This window comes from Alosa sapidissima, chromosome 19 (assembly GCF_018492685.1).
Source record: "Alosa sapidissima isolate fAloSap1 chromosome 19, fAloSap1.pri, whole genome shotgun sequence".
Taxonomy (NCBI): Eukaryota; Metazoa; Chordata; class Actinopteri; order Clupeiformes; family Clupeidae; genus Alosa; species Alosa sapidissima.
Window position 1 is genome coordinate 14460514 of NC_055975.1, and position 21866 is coordinate 14482379.

General features: G+C 45.9%; 2 protein-coding genes across 7 annotated transcripts in view; both read left to right on the forward strand.

Moving 5' to 3' along the window:
• The first annotated feature begins 102 nt into the window (after nt 1-102).
• LOC121693616 (putative Polycomb group protein ASXL2) lies at nt 103-17889 on the forward strand. Its single transcript, XM_042073159.1, has 13 exons — nt 103-741; nt 3112-3194; nt 3485-3487; nt 5046-5154; nt 5380-5521; nt 7913-8031; nt 8475-8685; nt 9265-9405; nt 10134-10294; nt 10896-10995; nt 11302-11407; nt 11741-12791; nt 13040-17889. The coding sequence occupies exons 1-13, from the start codon at nt 685-687 to the stop codon at nt 14729-14731; spliced, it is 3975 nt and encodes a 1324-aa protein (XP_041929093.1). The 5' UTR covers nt 103-684; the 3' UTR covers nt 14732-17889.
• A 463-nt stretch (nt 17890-18352) lies between these two features.
• dtnbb (dystrobrevin, beta b) overlaps nt 18353-21866 on the forward strand; it is a 31551-nt gene continuing 28037 nt past the window's right edge. For 5 of the 6 annotated variants that reach the window (XM_042072046.1, XM_042072050.1, XM_042072048.1 and 2 more), the window contains exons 1-3: nt 18353-18626; nt 18755-18790; nt 19770-19816. The gene's annotated coding sequence lies outside the window, so the exon portion shown is untranslated. The remainder of the gene's footprint in view (nt 18627-18754; nt 18791-19769; nt 19817-21866) is intronic. The other variant, XM_042072047.1, reaches the window with a different exon arrangement.

Here is a 21866-nt window from a genome sequence, read left to right on the forward strand (position 1 = left end):
CAAATGTCAATTTGCATGTCACTGCTTTGTGTCAGCTGTCGAACAGTACTTGAAAAACAAAATCAGTACTGACCTCTACAGCAGGAAAGAAAGACAAGCCAGAATGTGAAGTCCAGCAACAGATTGGAAACCAGCATGAGTGATGGTCTGTGACAGAACCATCTTCATTTTCCTGCATCTCATGTTCTCATTTCATTATAGCAGAGTGTGTTTAAAAATATATATTAAGAGTGATAACTGATTCACATCCGTATGGCATTTAACTGCAATTAAGTATGGTCTACAGTGTTCTTGTCTGTCTGTACAGCTTTTTCCAGAAAAAAGTCTGCTTTTGCTATTTATTGTTACACATTGCTCTTATCAAAATCAATACTGGAGTTGAAAAAAAAATATCTCAACAGTACTGCTGCTCTTTAGCCTACTAACTATTCTTTATTTCGCCGTGATGAGGACATCTCATTTGATGTCAACTGGCCCACAAGAGGACAAAACATACCCACCTAGGATCACTGTTGTTATACAGTAAGATGACGTTTCCTTAGGGGTCAGTCACATGACTAGCGTTGTACAGTAAAAACCCAATATGGCAGAAATGGTGGCTCTTGCACGGTAACTAAAGCAACATTTCCACTCAAACAGCAAGACACACTTATAATCGGTCGACACTCCGCACCGACCGAAAACATGAGGGAGAAACAGAGGAAGAAGAAGGGGCGGACATGGGCAGAAGCAGCTAAAACGGTAAAACTACAACGATACGACGCGTTTGTTTTGATTGTTGTCCTCCTGCGCTCCCACTTGTACAACGGTGTTTATGAGTTCATGACCCGCTAGTGTAGATGGTCTATTGCGCATGAAACGCAAGGCCTGTTTGTTGTCGGAACCATTGAAGTTGGTTGGAAATAGGTTCCGTGATATGGTGGTGACACTTATTCGACGGAGCCTGTTTATTTTACTTGCTTTATCAGTTATGGCCATGAACTTTTCCATACAAACTGTCTCCCCCCGTTTGCTAACGACAGCACCAGACGTATTAGCTAGCCTAGCAGGTATTAGTTAGCATAGCTAAGCGCATGACGTCCTCAACGAACAAGTAAGCAGGCTAGCTGAGATAGCTAACTAAGCTTGGCTAGCTGGTTTAGCTAATATGAGATGCGAAACCATTTGGCAGACCAAATTTCACACAAGTTACACGTCTGTTTGTTACTTGGCAATGCTATACTGGGAACCAGTGATACTCTGTTGTCGGAATTAATGGTGTACAGACCGTATTACTGTTATGGCTAGGTAGTTATCATTAACGTAAAATGCTAAGCTGCTAACGAGCTAGCTGTCAAAACGGCTCCAGCCAGCCAACTCGATGATAACATTGCTGTCTGTGCTAGTTTGTGTAGAAACACAACCACGCTCATTTAATCGTGCTGTACATACAATGACAACATGTGGGTAAAAATAATGACACGTCTGGCAGAAAGCAGGGCACTTTGCTTATAATCATGTCGTAAATAAAAGGTAAATCAAAAGTAATATTATGTTACCTAAGCTTTCCACACGTTTTTATTGCTAACAACACTTATGTTATTTTACCACGTGCATGTTGTCTTGCGACACAATAATGTTGTGAAATATTATTTAGATGTCACATCGTCATGCCGTCTCTGGAAAGAGGGGTGGAGGGCAGGCAGACACATGGTTTCAAAGTGACTTATTGATAGTGATTGTTAGTGCAGTATTCATCTTTGTAAATATTCGTGCTAGTCTTCAACATTAAGGCCTAGGTTTCACTTACCTGGAATTACTGTCTTTCTTAAAATAACTGTCTATTTCATACCTTCGAAAGTTAAGTTGTTATCACAGCCTTGAAAGCTGGTCGAAATGCGGTATTGTTGTAAGGACAGGTAGGGCTACGATTTTCTGCAAGAGCCTTGATGGTTTCTGTTTAATTTTAAGGTAAACATTGCCTAATCTAAAAAATATTGTGGGACAATGCCAACCTGTTGCTCTTAGATGTCAAAGATAAGCCGAATATTTTGATTACGTTTTTTGGACATTGGTTTGTTTATTTGATTGAGCATGTTATCTGAAAGTTGTTTTCAATAAATAAGCTTACTTATCAAGACGTTTTGCAGTTGTATCACAGTTCCTCCACACACACACCACACACACTGTGTACCTCAAAGGAAATGAGTCCTACTTAAGTAGGTGATGTCACAGCACACACACACACACACACACACACACACACACTACACAGCTGAGCTGGCAAGATTGATGACAGATGATTCATTAGGTGACTTAATCCAAGCACAAAATTACTGCCAGCAGCCTATCTTACCGCAGCCAGTCGATTCTGCTGTCTGGTGTAACATACAGACACAATAGTTGAACAGTTACACATACCCACACACACATGCACACACACACTCATGCAAACATGCACACACACTCAAGTAAGCTTCAATAAAGCGAATAGCCAGAACTGAGTTGGCTGTTGTAATGGGAAGATGTGATGATTTCAATAGGAAAATCCAGGCGAACATGTAGCACGCTGTTTGGGTCACTCATAGGATGCCAAAGCCATAATGCTCAGAACTTCTCTCAGGGATATGGTTTGGAAATATGTTGTTTAACTTCATTTAGCAATAAATTATCGATAAGCTGGTGGAAACTATTGATATTTTAACTAATCCTACACACTGTCACATTATTTTTAATATTTTTAAAAGGCACTAAGTTAAAAGTTTATGCACTTTGTACAGTTTTAAATTCAGTTATGTACATAATTCCAGCCTTTTGCCCTTTATTTCTTCATTTACAGATATCTTGATGTGTCATCGATTAACCTTTTATGATGTAGGGTCTATTGAATATTGCAGAATCGCTGTATTGTGATTTAAATGTTACTGTGAGCAAAGTATTCTGACGGTATCTATTTTTGAGTTACTCTATGATTCCCAGCCCTAATCAGTAAGAAGTGACCAGATGTCTTGGCCCTTAAAGTCCCCCAGTAGCCTAACTCTTTATTGTGTCAGCTAGTGTGAGTGGATGCAGTCAGTCTCAGTGTTTTCAGACTGTCAGGGGTTTTCTATAATCTTTTGTTTCCCTCTCCAGGTGTTGGAAAAGTACCCCAACACTCCCATGAGCCACAAGGAGATCCTCCAGGTCATCCAGAAGGAGCGTCTGAAGGAGATCAGGTGAGACGCAGTTGCGCTGCCCCAACTCCTCCTGAACTCCATCTCAGAGTTTCCCTCATCAGTACCTTTGTGGTTATTATGAGGCCGCTGTGATCTTTAGATGCATGCCCCTTGTGCATCACATACTTTGTTTTTCCTTCCTTTTCTTTGAGTTTGATCTTAATTCCCTAGACAGGAAGTAGATGGGTCACCCTCATCCAGCTCTAATTATCACATCTCTGTTTTTGTTTTTTGTTTTGTTTTGTTTATCTTTTGTTTTGCGTGGGTTCATTGTCTCCGTTGTTTTCCAGAAGGTAAGACTGAACACTAGTCTGCTCCACCCCCCTCTCTCTCTCTCTCTCTCTCTCTCTCTCTCTCTCTCTCCAAACCCACCCCTGGACTAACACTTCTCCAGTGTCCCTTGTGCATGCCCTTAACCGCCTGACTCCAAATCAGACAGCATGCTGAGGGCACTTACGCTAGTGCAGTTAGGACTAGCGCCCCCTACTGGCTGCAGCTGTATGGAGCTACTTATTAGTTGAGCATAATATTACATCTACCCTGAGATTCAGCTGAATCCACTAGACTCTCTGTATGTGTGGTCCCTGTGTGATAACTCCATAATAATTCTCTCACCTTTCCTGCTTGTCCCTACTCCTGGTTGCCTGATCTGTGGGTCATTCTACGGCTAACGACCTAGAGCCTTACAGTTCATGCCATGGACTTTTCATGGACAAAACATGTCACATTTGTCTGTTTTATTAATGTAGGACCGCCAAATAATAATAATAATAATAATAATAATAAGCTTAATTTGTATAGCACCTTTCATACACAGAATACAGCTCAAAGTGCTTTACATTTGGAGCACTTAACACAATTAACACAATATTAAGAATATCCACCCAATAATTTTTTTTTTTCTGAAAATGTTTAAAGTTGATAACTCCAAGCCAGAATTGGGGTCATTTTTTGCTTGTCAGAATTCACATTATGTTACAAAGTGCAAAAACTATTCCGCATTTGCCTTTGAGCGCCACCACCTTTAAACATTTTATCCCAAAAACCATTAGGTGGACAAATAAAAGATTTGTTTTATTGATAGAAAAACGAATTTAGACGATTTAACTACTTTTCTTCACAAAAATCCATGACAACCTGTGCAGTTCTAGGTGGTTTTGTGTGGAATGACGTGTGCGTGTGTGTGTGTGTGTGTGTGTTTGTGTGTGTTTTGGTGTATGTGTGTGTGTGTGTTGTTATAGTGTTGCAGTAAAGCACAGTGAACAGCACGCTAAACTGAGGGGTCATTTAGTCACGGCTAACATTCTAAAGACCAGAGCATCTGGATGTCTAAATGACAAGCCACTTGTACCAGTCTACTCTATTGAGATACAGGAGTAAATAATTAAAATAAGACCCTGTCCTTGTAGATATCAACCTCCCTCCGTGTTGAGGGTTGCACATGCATGTTGCCGAGAGCCTCAGTTGCCTTGGACTAATAGAGTGTGTGTTTTTGTTTGGCTGGTGCTGTATGTGTGTGAGGATTGTGTTTGTGTGTATCCGTTTTTGTTTACGAGAGAGGATGTGTGTGTGTGTGTGTGTGTGTGTGTGTGGGGGGGGGGCTGTTAATGTTTGTGTCTGTGCATGTGAGTGTGTAGTGTTTGAAGTGTTGATGTGTGATGATGTGATCATGTGTGATCAGTAATGGACAATGGAGTCAGTTCTGCATTGTGTGTGTGTGTGTGTGTGTGTGTGCGCGTGTGTGTGTGTGTGTGCGCAATGTTGTTTGTGTTGTGTGGGTGGGTGTGTGACAATGGGAAGTGTGCACTAGTGGTGGCTGTGTGAGTAATTCGGTGTCCTCTGCCCTCACAGTGGGACGTCACCCCTGGCCTGTCTGAATGCCATGCTGCACACTAACTCTCGCGGGGAGGAGGGCATCTTCTACAAGGTGCCAGGCAGGATGGGAGTCTATACGCTCAAGGTGAGTCATCAGGCTGCTGCTTCAAGAGTAACAACACCAATACTGGTGGCTAACTTGGCATGAAGGATGCCCATGTATTTTATGTAGTCATTTATATATATGTATGTATGTATGTATGTACTGTATATCTATGTGATGTTTATGACCCATGTTAACATGTGTGTGCAGTTTGAGTTAAGTGACCCTGTGTGTGTGTGTGTGTGTGTGTGTGTGTGTGTTGAGCAGAAAGACATAGCGGACGTGGTGAAGGAGCTGTCGGAGGAGGGCTCAGAGGACAGCAGTGATAATCTGTCTGACAGCCGCAGCACTGAGAACAGCAGCAGCAACAACAGCAAGGAGGGCAGGAGGGGCAGATGGCGGAGGAGGGGTAATGCACACGCACACACACGCACACACACACACACACACACACACACACACACACACACACACACACACACACACAAAGATACAAAAACACACATACACACACACACATACACACACACAAGCATGCGTGGGAGTGCTTGACTGACAGTGACAGTGTAAGACCTACTTTTCAAATCAGGGAGTGTTGATAAGCGTACAAAGATTTTTTTTGTGTGTGTTTTTGTTTTCTGGTGGGCACATCGTACCATGAAAACCATTGTATTTATCTGCCACTAGATTTATAAAATTTGTATGATTGCTTGTCTGGATAGGAGTTTTGGTCTAATCAAGTGTGATAAACTTGTTCTGCTGCACAGATGACCAGAGGAGTCCTGTCCTCTGGTCATCTGTGTTGAGGCTCCTCTGTTTTATTTCACCTACAAAGAACCCCACCCATATCTTCAGGGTTTAGAGACTTGATAGAGAAGGAGACAAATCACTAATTGGAAAATGAATAGGGCTAGGGAGCTAAGAGGACTCTAACACTAAACATGGTAGAGTTTTGAACTGGAAGTCCTCTCCTGTAAAGTAAATACACATGGTTGGAAACGGCATGATGGATGTTTTGCCATTTGTTTACTTTCCCCGTCTCTATGGCAATAGCCATGCCCATATGGCAAAAGTTGGTGTAATGTGTAGGGAGCAACTAAATGCAAAGAATAACTGATTTTTAATCCTTATTTTAGTGATTTTGGACAATATATTTACCAGATCAATTCAGATTTAAAGATGGATTCAAGTGATGTACTTTTAATGTCTATAGGAGCATCCTATGTGGCCAGACTTGCCTTAAAGGACTTTGTTTACATTCTCCATGCTTATGTCCATTTCTAACGGTCCTTGTGAAATAGACCAGCCCACGTCAGCGTTGCGCCACCTCTCTCCCATGCTACCCCACCCCAGTGTGTGTCTGTGCCCACCCCAGTGTGTGTCTGTGCCCACCACAGTGTACGTCTGTGTGCCCACCCCAGTGTGTGTCTGTGCCCACCACAGTGTACGTCTGTGCCCACCCCAGTGTGTGTCTGTGCCCACACCAGTGTACGTCTGTGCCCACCCCAGTGTACGTCTGTGTGCCCACCCCAGTGTACGTCTGTGCCCACCCCAGTGTGTGTCTGTGTGCCCACCCCAGTGTGTGTCTGTGCCCACCACAGTGTACGTCTGTGTGCCCACCCCAGTGTACGTCTGTGCCCACCCCAGTGTATGTCTGTGCCCATGTCTCCAGCGCAGGGCCCATGTCAGCTGGGAGCTGCAGCAGAGACTTACTTCCCCCCTCTTCACTGCTGTCAATTCGTCACCTCTGATCATGCAAACAGGAAACACTTTATATTTTCAGTTGAACGCTGGAGCCACTTCCTCATCTGCAACACAGCAGCATTGAGAAGCTCGGGTTCAGGGGCGACTTGAACGTTTCATTTTGCAGGATCTAAACGATTAAAACGGACTAAAGAGAGAGAGAGAGAGACACATATAGAAGTGTGCTCCAGTTAGAGGTGCAAGACCATGTTCTGAAGGGTCCCAGGGAGATCTGCTCTGTTTAATGGATCGCAAAAAGAGGCAGAAGCCTTGCACAGATCAGGAACTAACTAGTCATCTGAGGCAGAGATCAGTTATGTCTTCCTGTAAGTTTTCAGTATTAATGTCTTGTTTTTACTTTGGTGAAATAATACAAAAGTATTTTGTTGATTATTATATGACAGAAAGCAGAACATTTAGTATAAGCAGAGAGGTTTGTTGTCCTCGTGTGAGTTTTAAACAGTTGAGTAAAAGTTTTACTGCAGGAAAAAGTTATTTTTAAAAAAAATATCAGATTAAGAACAACTGATATCTATTTATCTTCTGTTAAGAAATGATGCATTGTTTGTTTGTAGCCCGTTCACTGTATTGTGGACTTGTTCATTTCACTTCTGTGCCAGCTCACACTGTGATCACGTGCATCACAGTTAATACCACATTAGTCAGCATATGGCTAACCATCAACTCAGTCATCCTCACACGTCTGTTTATAGGAGTACACTACACTCATGTCTTCAGCTCCAGAGACACTATACAGCTCTCTATGGGTAACTCAGCTACGCTGAATTGTAGTCATTTGGTTTGTGTGCATGAAGTGTGCACTGTGTGTTAATGTGCGTTAATGTGTGTAGACATATGGTTAGGGCTCCCTGAAAATGGTTAAAATAGTTTGTTTATTCATGTGTGTTTTGAGCTTGTGTCTGTGTGTATATTAGTGTGCCAGTGCATGAACGACTTGTGTGTGTATGTGTTTTGTTTTTAAAGTGTGTGTGTGTGTATGTGTGTGTGTGTGTGTGTGTGTGTGTGTGCGCGCCCTCGCACTGTGTGTTTCCTGCAGTTCCGGCGAAGCTGAAGTCGCAGCCGTCCTCCCCGCAGTCGCGCTGCTCCTCCCCCTCGGTCCCCTCCAGCAAGCTCATCTCGCCCTCCCAGAAGCACAGCAAGAAGGCCCTCAAGCAGGTAAGGCCCCGTCACCCTGCCCCTCCACACTCACACACCCCATCACTGGACAAAAGGATGAACTCATCACATCACACTGCTGCATGTGGTTATATGAAGTGCTTGATTTTAAAGACGAGCTCTGGTGTGTGTCTATGTGCTTGTGTGTCTGTGTGTGTGTGTGTGTGTGTGTGTGTGTGTGTGTGTGTGTGTGTGTTTGAAGTGGGAGTGGGTTGATGGGGAGTTATATTAATTTCTGTGTGTGCAGGTGTAAGTGTGTGCAAATGTGTGAAGACATGGATATTTTTGTTCATGGACGTGTGCATATGTGGGTGTCTTGAGCGGTATATTATTATACGTGGCATGTTGGCATATTCGCATATTCATCAATGTGTGTGTTAGTATTGTATATTGATGTGTGTGTGTGTGTGTGTGTGTGTGTGTGTGTGTGTGTGTGTGTTCAGGCACTGAAGCAACAGCAGCAGAGGAACCAACGGAGGCAGTGTGTGATGGCGTCAGGTTCGAGCCCGCGACTGCTGCTGAAGAGTGTGAAGGGGCTGGCCGACAGCGTGGACGCCAAGCCAGGTAGCGCAGATTTCCCACAATCCATCTCTGCAGCCCATTCTGCCATCACAGCCTATCCACGCTTACGCTCATCCGTCTCCGGCAAGACAGGTACAGAAGATCTCTTGCACAAGCACCTCAAGCACACACACACACACACACACGATCACACACACACACGATCACACACGCACACACACACACACACACACGCACACACGCACACACGCACACACGCACACATACGCACACACGCACACACGCACACACACACACACACACACGCACACACACACGCAATCACACACACACACACACACACACACACGCGATCACACACGCACACATATACACACACACACACACACATACACACACACACACACATACAGAAACACACACACACACGATTGTGCATAAATACACATATATTCTCTCACATACACACAGTGATTCACACTAACATGTCAACCTGCCCACCATTCAGAAACGCTCCCCTTTAACTCACCTGCGAAAGACATGCTATAAACAAGAAAAGACAAATCTCTCACAAACACATTATAGCCACACAGCATCAAGACCATTTCATTCCAGCCAGCCATTCCTCTTTGTTGGAGTAGTGTTAGTTAGTCATGCCCTCCCGAGTGCCGTCCCTCATGTGCTGTGTGTGCCTGCTGCGTGTCCCTGCAGCGTGGGAGCTAAAACAGGTGGAGCGGCCACCCGCCAGTCCCCAGAACTCCAGCTCCTCCTCGTCCTCCTCGTCCTCAGCCAAGGCCGACTGCCCCCCCGCCAGCAGGAAGCTCTCCCAGCGCTCCAGCCGCCTCAGTGCACGTGAGTGGGCTCACTGAACGCGCAGTCTAGATAACCACACACCTTACAGTCTCTTCCTTTCTTCAAAGCACATCTCAAGACCTTTCTGTTTAATGATCACTTCTCCTCCACACCCAACACATAGCTCCATACAGATAACTTGTCTTTGTTGTACTGTTTTGTTTGTTTGTTATTGTGTTTCCTTGCCTTCCTACTATGTAAAGCGACCTTGGGTTTGAGAAAGGCACTATATTAAATAAACTTATTATTATTATTATAAACTTATTACAGTCACACTTCTATTCAGGACCACTAACCATACTGTCACTTTTCTATTAAAGTTGAATTAATGTAAAATATGAATGTATTGAATTCATTTTGAAGTCACACTACTAATTTCACACAAAAGTAGAGGCATTTGGGTGATATAAATGTGCATGTCTTTGGGCTGCTGTGTGCCTGTTTTGTCAGTACTTGATAATAAAGGTGCAAAATAGTCTTTATTGTCTAAAAATCTGTAAAGCTTCTACTTACAAAAATGCTTAAAGACTTTAGGATAGGATACTGCCCCCTCAGTATTCTTCTGCATTGGATTAATTTTGTCTGCTTGACATTTTTGTCATCTGCATTTATATAATATACACATAAAACTATTGGGAATAAAATGTTTCAGATGAGGAACCAGGAATCATATGCTTCTGTCTAAGGCACTGCTTCTGACCATGCGATCTTGTATCTTGTGTCCTTAGGGCAACTGAAGCGTAGCCGGTGCGAGATCGACGTGGAGACGCCCGACTCCATCCTGGTCAACACCAACCTGCGTGCCCTCTTTAACAAGCACAACTTCTCCGCCCTGCCGCACGAGTGCCAGCTGAAGCTGCTCAAGCTGCTGCCCGAGGTGGACCAGCAGGTGGGCACCCTCACCGGCCATGTCAGCCCACGGATCTGAGTGTTTTACTTTGCGTGTGTGTGTGTGTGCGCGCGCGTGTGTGTGTGTGTGTGTGTGTGTGTGTGTGTGTGTGTGTTTCTGTATATGTACTGTTACAAGTATGTACATATGTGTTGTCATCAGTGTGCATGTATTATTATCAGTGTGCGGGCATGCATGCTGGCATTGACTGCCGCTACGCCCACGAAAGGACACATGCCAGGGCACCATCTGTTGTGAAGATGAGAGAGAGACGTAATTAAGAGATTAGTGCGAGGCACTGGCCCCGCTCTCCCGTTAAAGACAACGCGGTTTGGTGTTAGGGGAGCGCTAGGAAGAGGAAGGTCCTTACAATAACCCACAATAGCACTGTGCCAAATTAGGTGATGATCATGACAGTAGTCATTGTGATAATGGTGATGATGGTGGAAATGAGGTTGATGGTGATGATTATGACATGAGTTGATTAGGTGGTTGTCATATTTGTAATAATAATAATGACAGTGCTGGTAATGTTGATTTTCACGATGATATTGATGTTGATGACCACGATGATGGATGCCATATTGCCCGTTCTTCACAGGCTTGCATGGACGGCCCTGTCCTGAAGGTAACCAGCTCTGCCTTAAACAACGAGTTCTTCACCTCGGCAGCCCAGTCCTGGAAGGATCGGCTCTCTGAAGGTTTGACTCTTTGTCTACTTTAAAAAAGTCAGTGTCCCTCTGAAGTTCAGAGAAAAAAGTCTGCTCAGTACACCACTTTGACATGAGACATGAAAAGTGGCTCTCCATCGGGGTTTACATCTAGGGTTCCCCCACTGGAGTTTCTGAAAGAAAAAAAAGTATTTTTCTTTTATTTACTTATTGTTTGATGAAATGTTGCCATGTGCAGTTGATTCTAGTGAAGGCCAGTTGTGTGTAGTGTAGCTAAAGCCTCCCAGGAGTCCTGGTGTCCTGGCACTCCCTCTGACACGCCGGTGTGTTTTGCAGGTGAGTTCACGCCTGAGCTGAGACTGCGGATGAGGCAGGAGTTTGAGAAGGAGAAGAAGGTGGAGCTGTGGAAGGAGCGCTTCTTTGAGAGCTACTACGGCGAGCAGTAAGTCATGCCAGAGGTAGTTCCCCCACAACCCATGTTGCACATTCTTGGCACATGAGTCACTGCCATCACCTGTTTTGCTGTGGTCAGATGAACTGTTGGGAGACGTGTTAGCAGCAGAGACATTGAGAGGTGTCATGCTTGTGTACTGTCCCATGTGGCATGAATGTCAAGCATGAATCTAGTGAGACAGAAAGGCCCTAGATAATAGACCCTAATAGACCCTAGATAATAAGACTGTGACCTCCAGTCATTTTTTTTGTACCTTTTTGTGTCCTTGTAGTTTGTGCTGTTTGTCAACTCCTGTATTTCTCTCTTGCGTCCCCTGCACAGCTCTGGTTTGACGTTAGAAGAGTCCAGAGAGCTCCTCGATGCTGAGGGGAAAGAAGCTCCTGCTCAGGAGCCGGCCGAGCTTCCCTGTAAAAAATCAGCCGGACAGGCCACCGTGGACATTCAGGAACAGAGCCAAGGCTTCCAGCCATCTCCCACAGAATCGGAATCCAAACCTGCGCCAGAGAAACCGGTCAGCCAGGCGGCGTCCAGCAGTGTCCGGTCTTCTGAGCTGCCGCAGAGAAGGTCACAGGCCGCCCCAGTGGGCTCCTATACCCCCACGCTCACGCGGTCGATGTCCCTCAAGGCAGAGGCCAGTCTTGCAGCAGCAGCAACACGGGAGGCCCCCACCCCAGAAACAGCCCCAGCCCCTACAGCCCCAGCCCCTACAGCCCCAGCCCCTACAGCCCCAGCCCCTACAGCCCCAGCCCCTACCCCAGCCCCTACAGCCCCAGCCCCTACCCCAGCCCCTACCCCAGCCCCTACAGCCCCTACCCCAGCCCCAGCCCCTGTTCCAGCCCCTACCCCAGCCCCTGTTCCAGCCCCTACTCCAGCTCAGGAAAGACCCACTCCAGCTGCATCCCCAGCTCCATCCCCTACATCAGCCCCTGTCCCGGCTCCCTCCCCAGCCATCAGTCCCCCTCATCCTCATCCTCCTCCTCCTCCTCCTCCTTCTACTGCTGCTCCGACTGCTGCTGCCTCACCTGCACCACTGGCCTCCGGCACTCCACATAGAGATGAGAAGACCCAGGCTGCTCGCAAGGACAGTCCAGGAACCACATCAGCAGCAGCAGCAGCAGAGAGCCATGTGACCTCTCCTGCTCCCTCCGCACCCCACGAGCCGCTGAAGAGGAAGTCCTCCAGCCAGCAGGAGGCAGAAGCGAGCCCTGAGAAGAAGTTGTGCCCGACTCAACCAGCAGGAGCGTCAGCCGTCACAGCAGCCTCATCCTCCTCCTCACCCCCCACCACCACAACCTCTTCATCACTGCCATCACCTGCAGCATCAGCGCCTGCTGTCACTCCCACTAAAGAGCAGAGGGTACCTCCACTCATTGTACGTTTGGGCTTGGTGGCCCATCCACATTTGTTATGTATCTGTGTGGCATTCTTTGTGTGACAGTGTGTTGATTTGTCTGGATTGCTCATTTTTGTTGATACAATATTTTCAAAATATATAACTTAAATTATCTTATTTTTTTCCATTTCTGTCTGATGGTGTGTGTCATATAACTACATAATATAATCTATTATTTTTGTGATATAATGTGATTTATCTAATGTGAGCATCCTTGCTCCTTTCAGATCCCTGTATCTCGTATCCTGGCAGCTGCTGCTCCTCCCCCCAGTCCGGTGTCGCCCAGAGCCCCTCTGGTGGTGGCCCCCCCTCGCTCGGGCCGCACCGGCGCCCGCACGCTGGCCGACATCAAGGCCAAAGCCCAACAGGCGCGTGCCCAGAGGGCAGCCGCTGCCGCAGCGGGCACTTCCCCGCATGGGGCAGGACCTGGATCTGGTGGGGGCAGTGCCCCCTCAACCCCCACGTCGCTGTCCAGTGGCAGCGAGACGCCATCCCCGGTCAAACTCAGCCCCGCGTCACCAGCCCACGCTGGTCGTCTCTCTCACACGCCCCCCAGCGCCACCGCAGCTACGGACATCAGAGCTGCATCGGGGTCGCACAGCAACCAGTCCCACTCGCATGCCCTTTTCAAGCCCTCGCTCGCGCACCTCCAGAGACCTCCGGTGTCCGGCCCCGGGGGAAACACGGCGGCTGTGGCGGCGGCGCTTTCGTTCGCCGCCTCTCTCAAGTCCAGCTCGTCCATCCCAGCCAACAACCCGCTGGTCACGCAGCTGCTGCAGGGCAAAGAGATCCCCCTGGAGAAGATCCTGCCCAAGCCCCTGGCCCGCGGCGAGCACCCCCCCCACCACCACCACCACCACCATCACCACCACCATCATCCGCCCGCCTCCAGCACCGCGCATGACGAGCAGAGCAGGCTTCGTCAGCAGGTCCCAGGTCAGCTGGCGACGCACAGTCCCCCGGGCACCTCTGGCCCCGCCAGGCCTGGTTTCAGAGGAGAGCAGGCCTCCTCTCACCAGCAGCGCGAGATGCTGGACAAGGAGACCCAGGAGCAGATCCTTCAGGTGTTCATGCGGGGCCAGGCGTACAGCCCTGCGGTCCCCCAGCATGACACTCGAGCGCTGGGCATCCCTCCACAGTCGCTGCCTCTCCAGAGCTGCGCTGACCGGCCCTTCTGCCCCGCGGGGCTGCTGAGCCGAAAGCGCCGCTCCCGGCCAGCCATGTCGGGCCACTACCTGCTCAACGTGTCCACCTACGGCCGCTCCGACGCCAGCAAGCGCGCCCTCCTGTCCGTCCCGCAGGCCAGCCTAAAGACAGAGAGCCTCGAGGCGGGGGAGGGGGGGCATGTGAAGGAGGAGGAGGCCGAGGAGAGGAGGGCGGGCCTGGGGGAGGAAGAGGAGGAGAAGGGGGTGAAGATCGAGGAGCCCGGGAGCCCACAGAGGTGCTCGTGGACGAAGCAAATGAGCGGCAATACCAGCAACGTACACAGCGGCTCACACGCCACCACCAGCAGCAGCGGCCACTCTGAGAGCCCGTCACTGGGCCCCTGCTCCTACGGGGGCACCATCAGCATGTCCGTCCCCCCCGCGCTCAACCACACCTCGACCGGCTCCGGCGCTGCTGTCTCCGCCGACTCCCCCGCCTCCGCTCAGACGTCATCCGAGGCCGACGCCGGCAGCGGCAGCGTGATGTCCTTCTCCGTCACTGTGACGACCATCCCCGCCGGTCACCCGGGCGGCAACCCGGGCGAGGACTCCCCCGAGCAGGTGTTCATGGAGGGCAGCGCCATGGAGGAGGTGCAGTCCAAGTGCTACTGCCGCCTCAAGGCCATGATCATGTGCAAGGGCTGCGGAGCCTTCTGCCACGACGACTGCATCGGGCCCTCCAAGCTCTGCGTCTCCTGCCTGGTGGTACGATGAGCGCAGTGGTGGGTGACGCCTGGGAGGTGCTGAGACACGACACTCTGCCTGAGTCTTTGTGTGTAGAGAGAGAGAGAGAGAGAGAGAGAGAGAGAAGGAGGGAGCAAAGGAGGCATGGTGTGCAGGTGTTCAGGATCGTTGTCGTCTGGAGCCGGAGGCAAGTGGGTTCCGTTCTGACACGGAGCCTCCCAGCCTGGGGGGGTAGCTCACCTCTCCTCATCATCAGTTGGAGGCAAAACAAGCACCTTGACTTTAAAAGAAAAAAAAAAAAAGAAAAACCTGAGACACAACTTTGAGTAGTGGCAATATTTTCTAACTCTGATGTTTTGTTTTGCTCAATATTTTTTTAAAGATCGTCGAGGCATAGCTTTTGTTTTTGTTTTTTTTTTAAAAAGAGGAATAAAACACGACTGTGGATATTTTTGTAGAAACTAAAGGGCAATTAGGGAGCTCCTGTGACACTTAGCCCCCGGTTACCCTCGGTCAGAGATCAGCGACAGCTTGTGTGTCTGTGTCTGTGTGTGTGTGTGTGTGTGTGTGTGTGTGTGTGTGCGCATGTCTGTGCGTGTGTGTGTGTGTGTGTGTGTGTGCGTGCGTGTCTGTGCGTGTGTGTGTGTGTGTGTGTGTGTGTGTGTGTGTGTGTGTGTCTGTGCGTGTGCGTGTGTGTGTGGACTGTACGCTCTCCGCTGTAGTCTTATAGCTCTCCAGAGTCAATTGCATGAAGAGCTGCCCTAGAGCCACTACATGACGTGAGCTAACTGGTTGGCTGTTGGCTAAATGTGTCGAGGGCAGGATAGGAGAGGGATAGGAGATCCGCTTCATCGGGTGATGAGGCCAGATGAATGGGGCTTTGTGTTTAAGTACGGAGCTTTCCAGAATCACGCTCACCTCGAGACACAAACGAGGTTTTTAAAAAAGGGGTGGATTTATTTTATCAAAGCATCTTGATCAGTGAAAGTGGCAATAATTTGTTGTAATTTTTTTCCTCCAAAGTATTTATATTAGATCTATCTATAAAGAGAGAGAGAGACATCTGGATTATTTCATTCGAATCCGTACAGAGCCGAGCTAACTTTTCTATAAAAGGTTGTACATAACTTTTTTGTAGAAGAACTGCAGGGTTAAGGACTCCAGGTGCTTACAGTCCAAACTGAGAAAATTGCAAGGACACATGACATGTGTCTAAGACGTCATCTCTCTAAGACGTGTTTTCTCAGGAGTAGGGAGCCCAGGTCGTGCCATTTCAACATATTTGTGTGTGTGCGTGTGTGTGTGTGTGTGTGTGTGTCTCACTCTCGCATCTCTTGAAACTGTGTGAACTGGTACTGCCTCCCCCAGCCAAGCTTTGGGAAACTGTAGATATACTGTTCCGTACAATCTCTCAGAGGTTTTTAAAAAAAAAAAAAATAACAAATATATTGAAACAAAAGTTTTTCTGTCCGTTTTATGTAGTAGCTGTGTGATCAGTGAAGTAATGCTCAACACTCAGAAGGGAGAAGATGAAGAGTTGTGCTTCGATGCTTTTTTTTGTACTGTAAATATGGGCTTTGTGGCATTGTATTGAGGAAAGTTAATTTTCTATTTTAATTTTGTGTATCTTGCTTAAACATATCCATGTTGACATGCTTGAGTTTTACCTAAAAAAGAAACTTGTGTAAAAAGTAACAACAAAAAAAAAAAAAAGAAATCAATCACACTATAGGTGTCTAAACGCTAACTGTTCAACCATAGAGCTGTCCTCAGACAATTCAGAGTGAAGTCACACAAGAGTTGGTCTATTTTAGTATGTGTACATCAACTTCCTGTAACACGGGTGTGCATGCTGTTTCCATCCTAAAAGAAACATACCAATCATTTTATAACGTCTACCAAGACCCTGAGACAATTACAAACCTTCTTTTCTATGTCATTTCCATGGTAATATACCAAAGTCGACTTATGGAAAACTAAATATTCAGGATTTTGTTTTTAATGTCTGACTAGTTAAGCAAAGTAATATATTTTAAGTAATATATTTTAATAATGAAAAATATATTTACAAAATTGTTTTTAAAAGAAACAGGGTATTTGTTAGAGCTCTATATGGACTGTCTCTTTGGTAAGCCTCTGTCCAGCTGGGACAGGTCTCTTTCTACAGACTTTTTTGTAACCGAACGTCCCTGACTGACCTTTCCTATGTGGCCCTCCCTTTCTTATTTCTGTATTTTTGTATGAATGTTCCGTGTGTGTGTGTGTTAGTGATTATTACCATGGCAGTGTGACCTCTGACCTATGACCTGTATGTTAAATGCATGGTTAGGTGTGGGGTTCCGTGCCATAGAGAGGAATTGTGTGAGGTGGGGGATATAGAGGGATTAAAGAGTCCGCGTGGAAACTATGGCATTGTGTGTAAACTAAAGCCACATAGAGTCCACATGGACACCATGTGAATGGCATTGTGTGTAAAGCTGTGTGTGTGTGTGTGTGTGTGTGTGTATGGTGGTGGGTGGGTGTTTCGTGTGTAGGTGTGTGACTGTTATAGTTCAAAACATTTCTGAAAGACTGAAAGAACATCAGGCTTGGCGTGATAAAAAAACATGATTGTTATGTGTGTTGTGTATTTTTTTTTTTTTTTGTTCATTTATTTGTTTGTTTTTCTGTTTAGACTTTCCCCTCCAGTCAGACACAGTAGGCTAGCCCCAACCCCACCCCCCGATCAATCAGTGTCTGATCTCCGTTAGTGAACTGTCTCTCAAGTTGGTAATGTGTTGTGCACTGGGAGATGTATTGGCTCACATAAGCAGGAGGCCACCCTAGCGACTGGGTAACTGGGTGAGATGGTGACCACAGAGCGAGGTAGACCAATCAGGATGCTTGATCCTGTCAGCCGATTGTGTCAAAAATTGCACACCCCACTTTGAGCACTCAACCGGCTAACCCTCTTGTAGACGTGTGAAGCTGGATGAATGTGTAAAAGTTTGGAGGAAGATGTGTAGTGTTTGTTGGTTGTTGTGGGCATTTCTAACATTCTCCTGTTCCCCCAGTGTGTGTGATATTCATGTGGAAGCTTTCTGAAGACTCTGTAAAAAAGATGAATGTAATATAGCAGTCCTAATCAGCACTTGTAAACAAAGTGTATTTTACCATCAAATATTATGAATAAATGACAAAGAATGACACTTTTGAATTTTCCTTCATTTTTTGTGGTGCAGTGGACTGTTTATTGTTTTTCATTCGCAGGTTCTCCCCATGTAGAATAGCAGCTAATGTCCAATGAACTTTAATATATTTTTACTTGCAACTAAGTGTATTATTTATCATCTGTTGTCTGTTTTATGTTGTAGTAGACAATGGAATATTCCCTAAACAATAGTTTGTTAAACTACTTTGAATGATTATATTTTTACGACTTACAGCTGATTTCATTGTATCTTAAATAGTTAATCTAGGCAGACCAATTTTAGAAATCCCATGCACTAATTTTCAAAACAATTTAAGCCGTCGGTAAAGGTTTCTGAAGCCTTTACCCTTATGCCATCAAACAGCTGTTCTCTGCTGCCCTCTGGCGTCTAGAAGAAAGGAAAGATTAGGGGAGGAGAGTAGAGGAGTGGAGGAGAGGAGGACAGATGAGTGGAGGGGAGAGGCAGGCAGCGCACTCGCACTAGTATCGGTGCCTACCGCAGTTCTCTCGGACCGAGTCAAGCGGAACGGCGTGCGCACTACGATGTGTAATCGACTCCCAGTCGTGTTGAAATAAGAGTGGTGACACACGGGTCTGACACCTGCAACTGTTTTGATATTCGAGGGCGCGAAACCTAGATGATTCACGAAGGAAATACTTCCCTTGAAGCAAAGAGCACTTCTCTCTTTCAGTAGATTTTGATGATGGTAGCGCAACCTGCGTGATTTCCTGCTGGTAAGATCATTACTTAATGATTATCCAACACGGCATGATGGGCTTTTGCGATGCGAAAGCACATTTTTACACCAAAACTGCTTATACATTCAACGAGAAATAACTACATCCCTTGAATGTCTTCACAGTGCTGTAGTGTCGGAGCCAGTTCGTTTGGAGGAGAGGTAATTCGTGACTTAAATTTACAATATGGCCGGGTTTTGACGTGCCATCATCATTCTTCTTTAATTCAGACGTGTGGATTTTGTGGTAGTCTTTGTTAAATGCATTTTGTGCGGAGGTGTGACAGGGCCATCTCAAGCGCGCGATGCTACCGCATTCGCAGTCCTCACGCTGACACACGTCAAAGGATGTTGTCATGACCGGGCAAAGGAACGGTTGGAAAAGCCAATCTTTATTCTTAGTCATTTCAATTACATCTTGTCAGCTATTCACGTCTTTACTGCCAAATGCATCACTCAAATATAGCTCATGAAACATGGCAGTGAAGGGATGGCCAATAGTGGGCTCTTACAAGGGATTCGGTCGCTATCGCAAGGCTATGACATAATGTTTGGAAACACCGCTCATTATCGGTGGGGGTCGCCACCCACGCATAGGTGCATGGAATTACGTTAGCCTGTATACAGAATAGATTGATCTTGACAAATGTGCTGTAATGATTTCTAAACAGAAATGTCACATTGAAGTGACAACATATTGGTTTACTATGCATGAGCATGCATTGTATTTTAATTTTAGTACAAAAAGGGAATGTTAAAAATGCATAGCTTATCAATTATTCATTGATGGAGCTTACAGTTATATCTCGATCCATCTTTTAAAAGCGAAGCACCCCGTTGCGCGTAATTAGTGCATGTGCACGTCTGCGTATGCGATGCAGGCTGACACCTGGTCACGTGGGCGTGTTCTTGATTTGAGACTTGATTCTGAGGTGCTTCTGTGCGCTGTCACCATCACCACCGAGTCACTAATGTTCATCATGTACCGAAGGAGAGTGAAAAACTATACTGGCTCTTGCAAGTCCTGTTGGGATGGGTACTCTTCTTGAAGTCATACATATGTGTATTTCATTGAATTGATCTGTACTGAGGAACGTCATCACGAAGTGAGAACATTGAATAGTTTTTATTTCTCTCACAGGAACCTCCCCTTATGTATCAATTACCTTGAGACAAACCCACTGACAGGTAAACTGTTTTTCCCCAATATAATCTAGATGACTTGAGTTCCCCCCCATGATTGTACCATCTACAAGTGCATTTAATTATTTCAAACAAATATTTCTGTTTATTAATCAGTTTTTTCTTTTATTTGTTTGCTCATAATACATTTATAAAACATTTGATCACAGCCTTGTCATTTCATGCAATTATATTTAACCGTCAAACACTGTTTATAATCTTTTGTTATTTGAACTGAATACATGCCAAAGAATCGAACAAGTCCATTCCTGTCAGTAGACATGCTATAACTTTCTACAGGTCTATACAGTAGGTGAGGATAATTCTGAAAGGTTATTACACAGCCCAGCCTGAAGCATAGAGTGCCTAAAGATTATCATTAATGTGCTTGCTTCCTGTTCTGAGCCTCCACCTGTTACCAGCTCAGCTTGCTTCCCTTTCTCCCACTGTGTCCCCCGCCTCCTCCTCATCCTCCTCCTCCTCTCTGCACAGAGCCTCTCCCTCTCTCTGCATGCAACCTTTCATAGGCTTCCCCAAACTTTTCAGAGGTGGGCTCTGCTCAAGGTTACTTAGGAATTGCTCCTTGCCCAGTTACCTAAGACTTGCTTTTCGGCCTTCAGATTTCTATAATGCTTACTGTTCATGGGGGCTGTACCGGCAAAATTGAAATGAATAGAAATGTAATTGAAATGTTTTTGTAAAGCGCTGTGACTGTGTGTATTCACTGCACCAGTTGGATGACTCATCCACTACTGAGTCTCCAGCAGCCGGTGGTCATTTAGCCTTCCTCTAAGGTAGTCGTGCCATACAATTCACGCTCAGCTCAGCTAAGCAAAGCTCAGCCAGATGATTGAGAGGTCTAATGAGATGTTATCCACACATGCCGGGTCTCCTCTGTCATTTGAATGTAATTGAGCGTTTCATGGGATCTGTAAGACGGTGCTCTTCCTGCCCCGGAGCAAGAGGCATGAGAGAGAGACTCTCAGTAGCAATCGAGTAGCAATCATGCCATGTCCTTCCCATTCAGCCACGGTGAGATGAGGGAACTGAGGCTTTTCAGGGTCTCTATGCACCAAGAGCCATGGAACTATGAATGAGGGAGAAGATGCGTGCGCACACTTGAGTGCTACTGTACATTGTTAAGGCAGCTCAGATTCTGCAAGATGCTTTAGAGGCTTGGCTAGATGCATATTCCCCTCCTGTATCTTGTGAGTCAGATTTGCACAGTACTTTTCAATGTTTGATTTTCTGACAATTAACCACTCCATTATGTCAGATAGTCATTTCAATTATTTTCAGATAGTCCATATGTGGAGTTTAGGGATGAGCGACATTATGGCTGGGCAAAAAATCGAAAATCGATTTTTTTATGAAAATGTATTTGTTTTTATTGAAAATCGATTGTCTCTTTAAATTCCATCACTGAACTTTATCCAGCTGCTGATGGGCGGCAAACATAAGCAGGATCTGAAATCAAAAGTAATGGAGCTCATTAGTGAGGTCATCCATAAGCATAAAGGCTTACGATGCATTCATGGTACCTGGGAATGACAATGAACGCCCCCGTGATTACATTATTTTTCCCACCGCGAGTGTTAATGTGTGAAAAACATGGGTGCCACAACAAAGGTTAAACTATACGCTCACTAATCTTAAATAAACAACTGTATTTGCCTAAAATATAGTGTAAGACGCTAGTGAAAGAAAGATATGCAGCTTTCAAGTGACAAAAACGGCAAATTCCCAAGTTCACATTAAACATTTTTCATATTTTTTTGCGATAATATAACATATATAACAATGTAAAAGATGACATACAAATAATACTATTTACCACTATCTTTTTGGCCATAAGTCACATTAGCTTACAGTCTTAACAGCCATGCAAACACATGAACCCTTCTTCGTCATCTATGTTTGAACTCTGCCTTTGGTAAAAACAAGGGGCATGCACATCCCACACGTAAACTCTGCTTGAAAAAACACAAATCAGTAAAAGTCACTCTTTCCTTCTGTCATGCTTTTTTTCATTTTACATGTGAGCTGTCAATGTCAT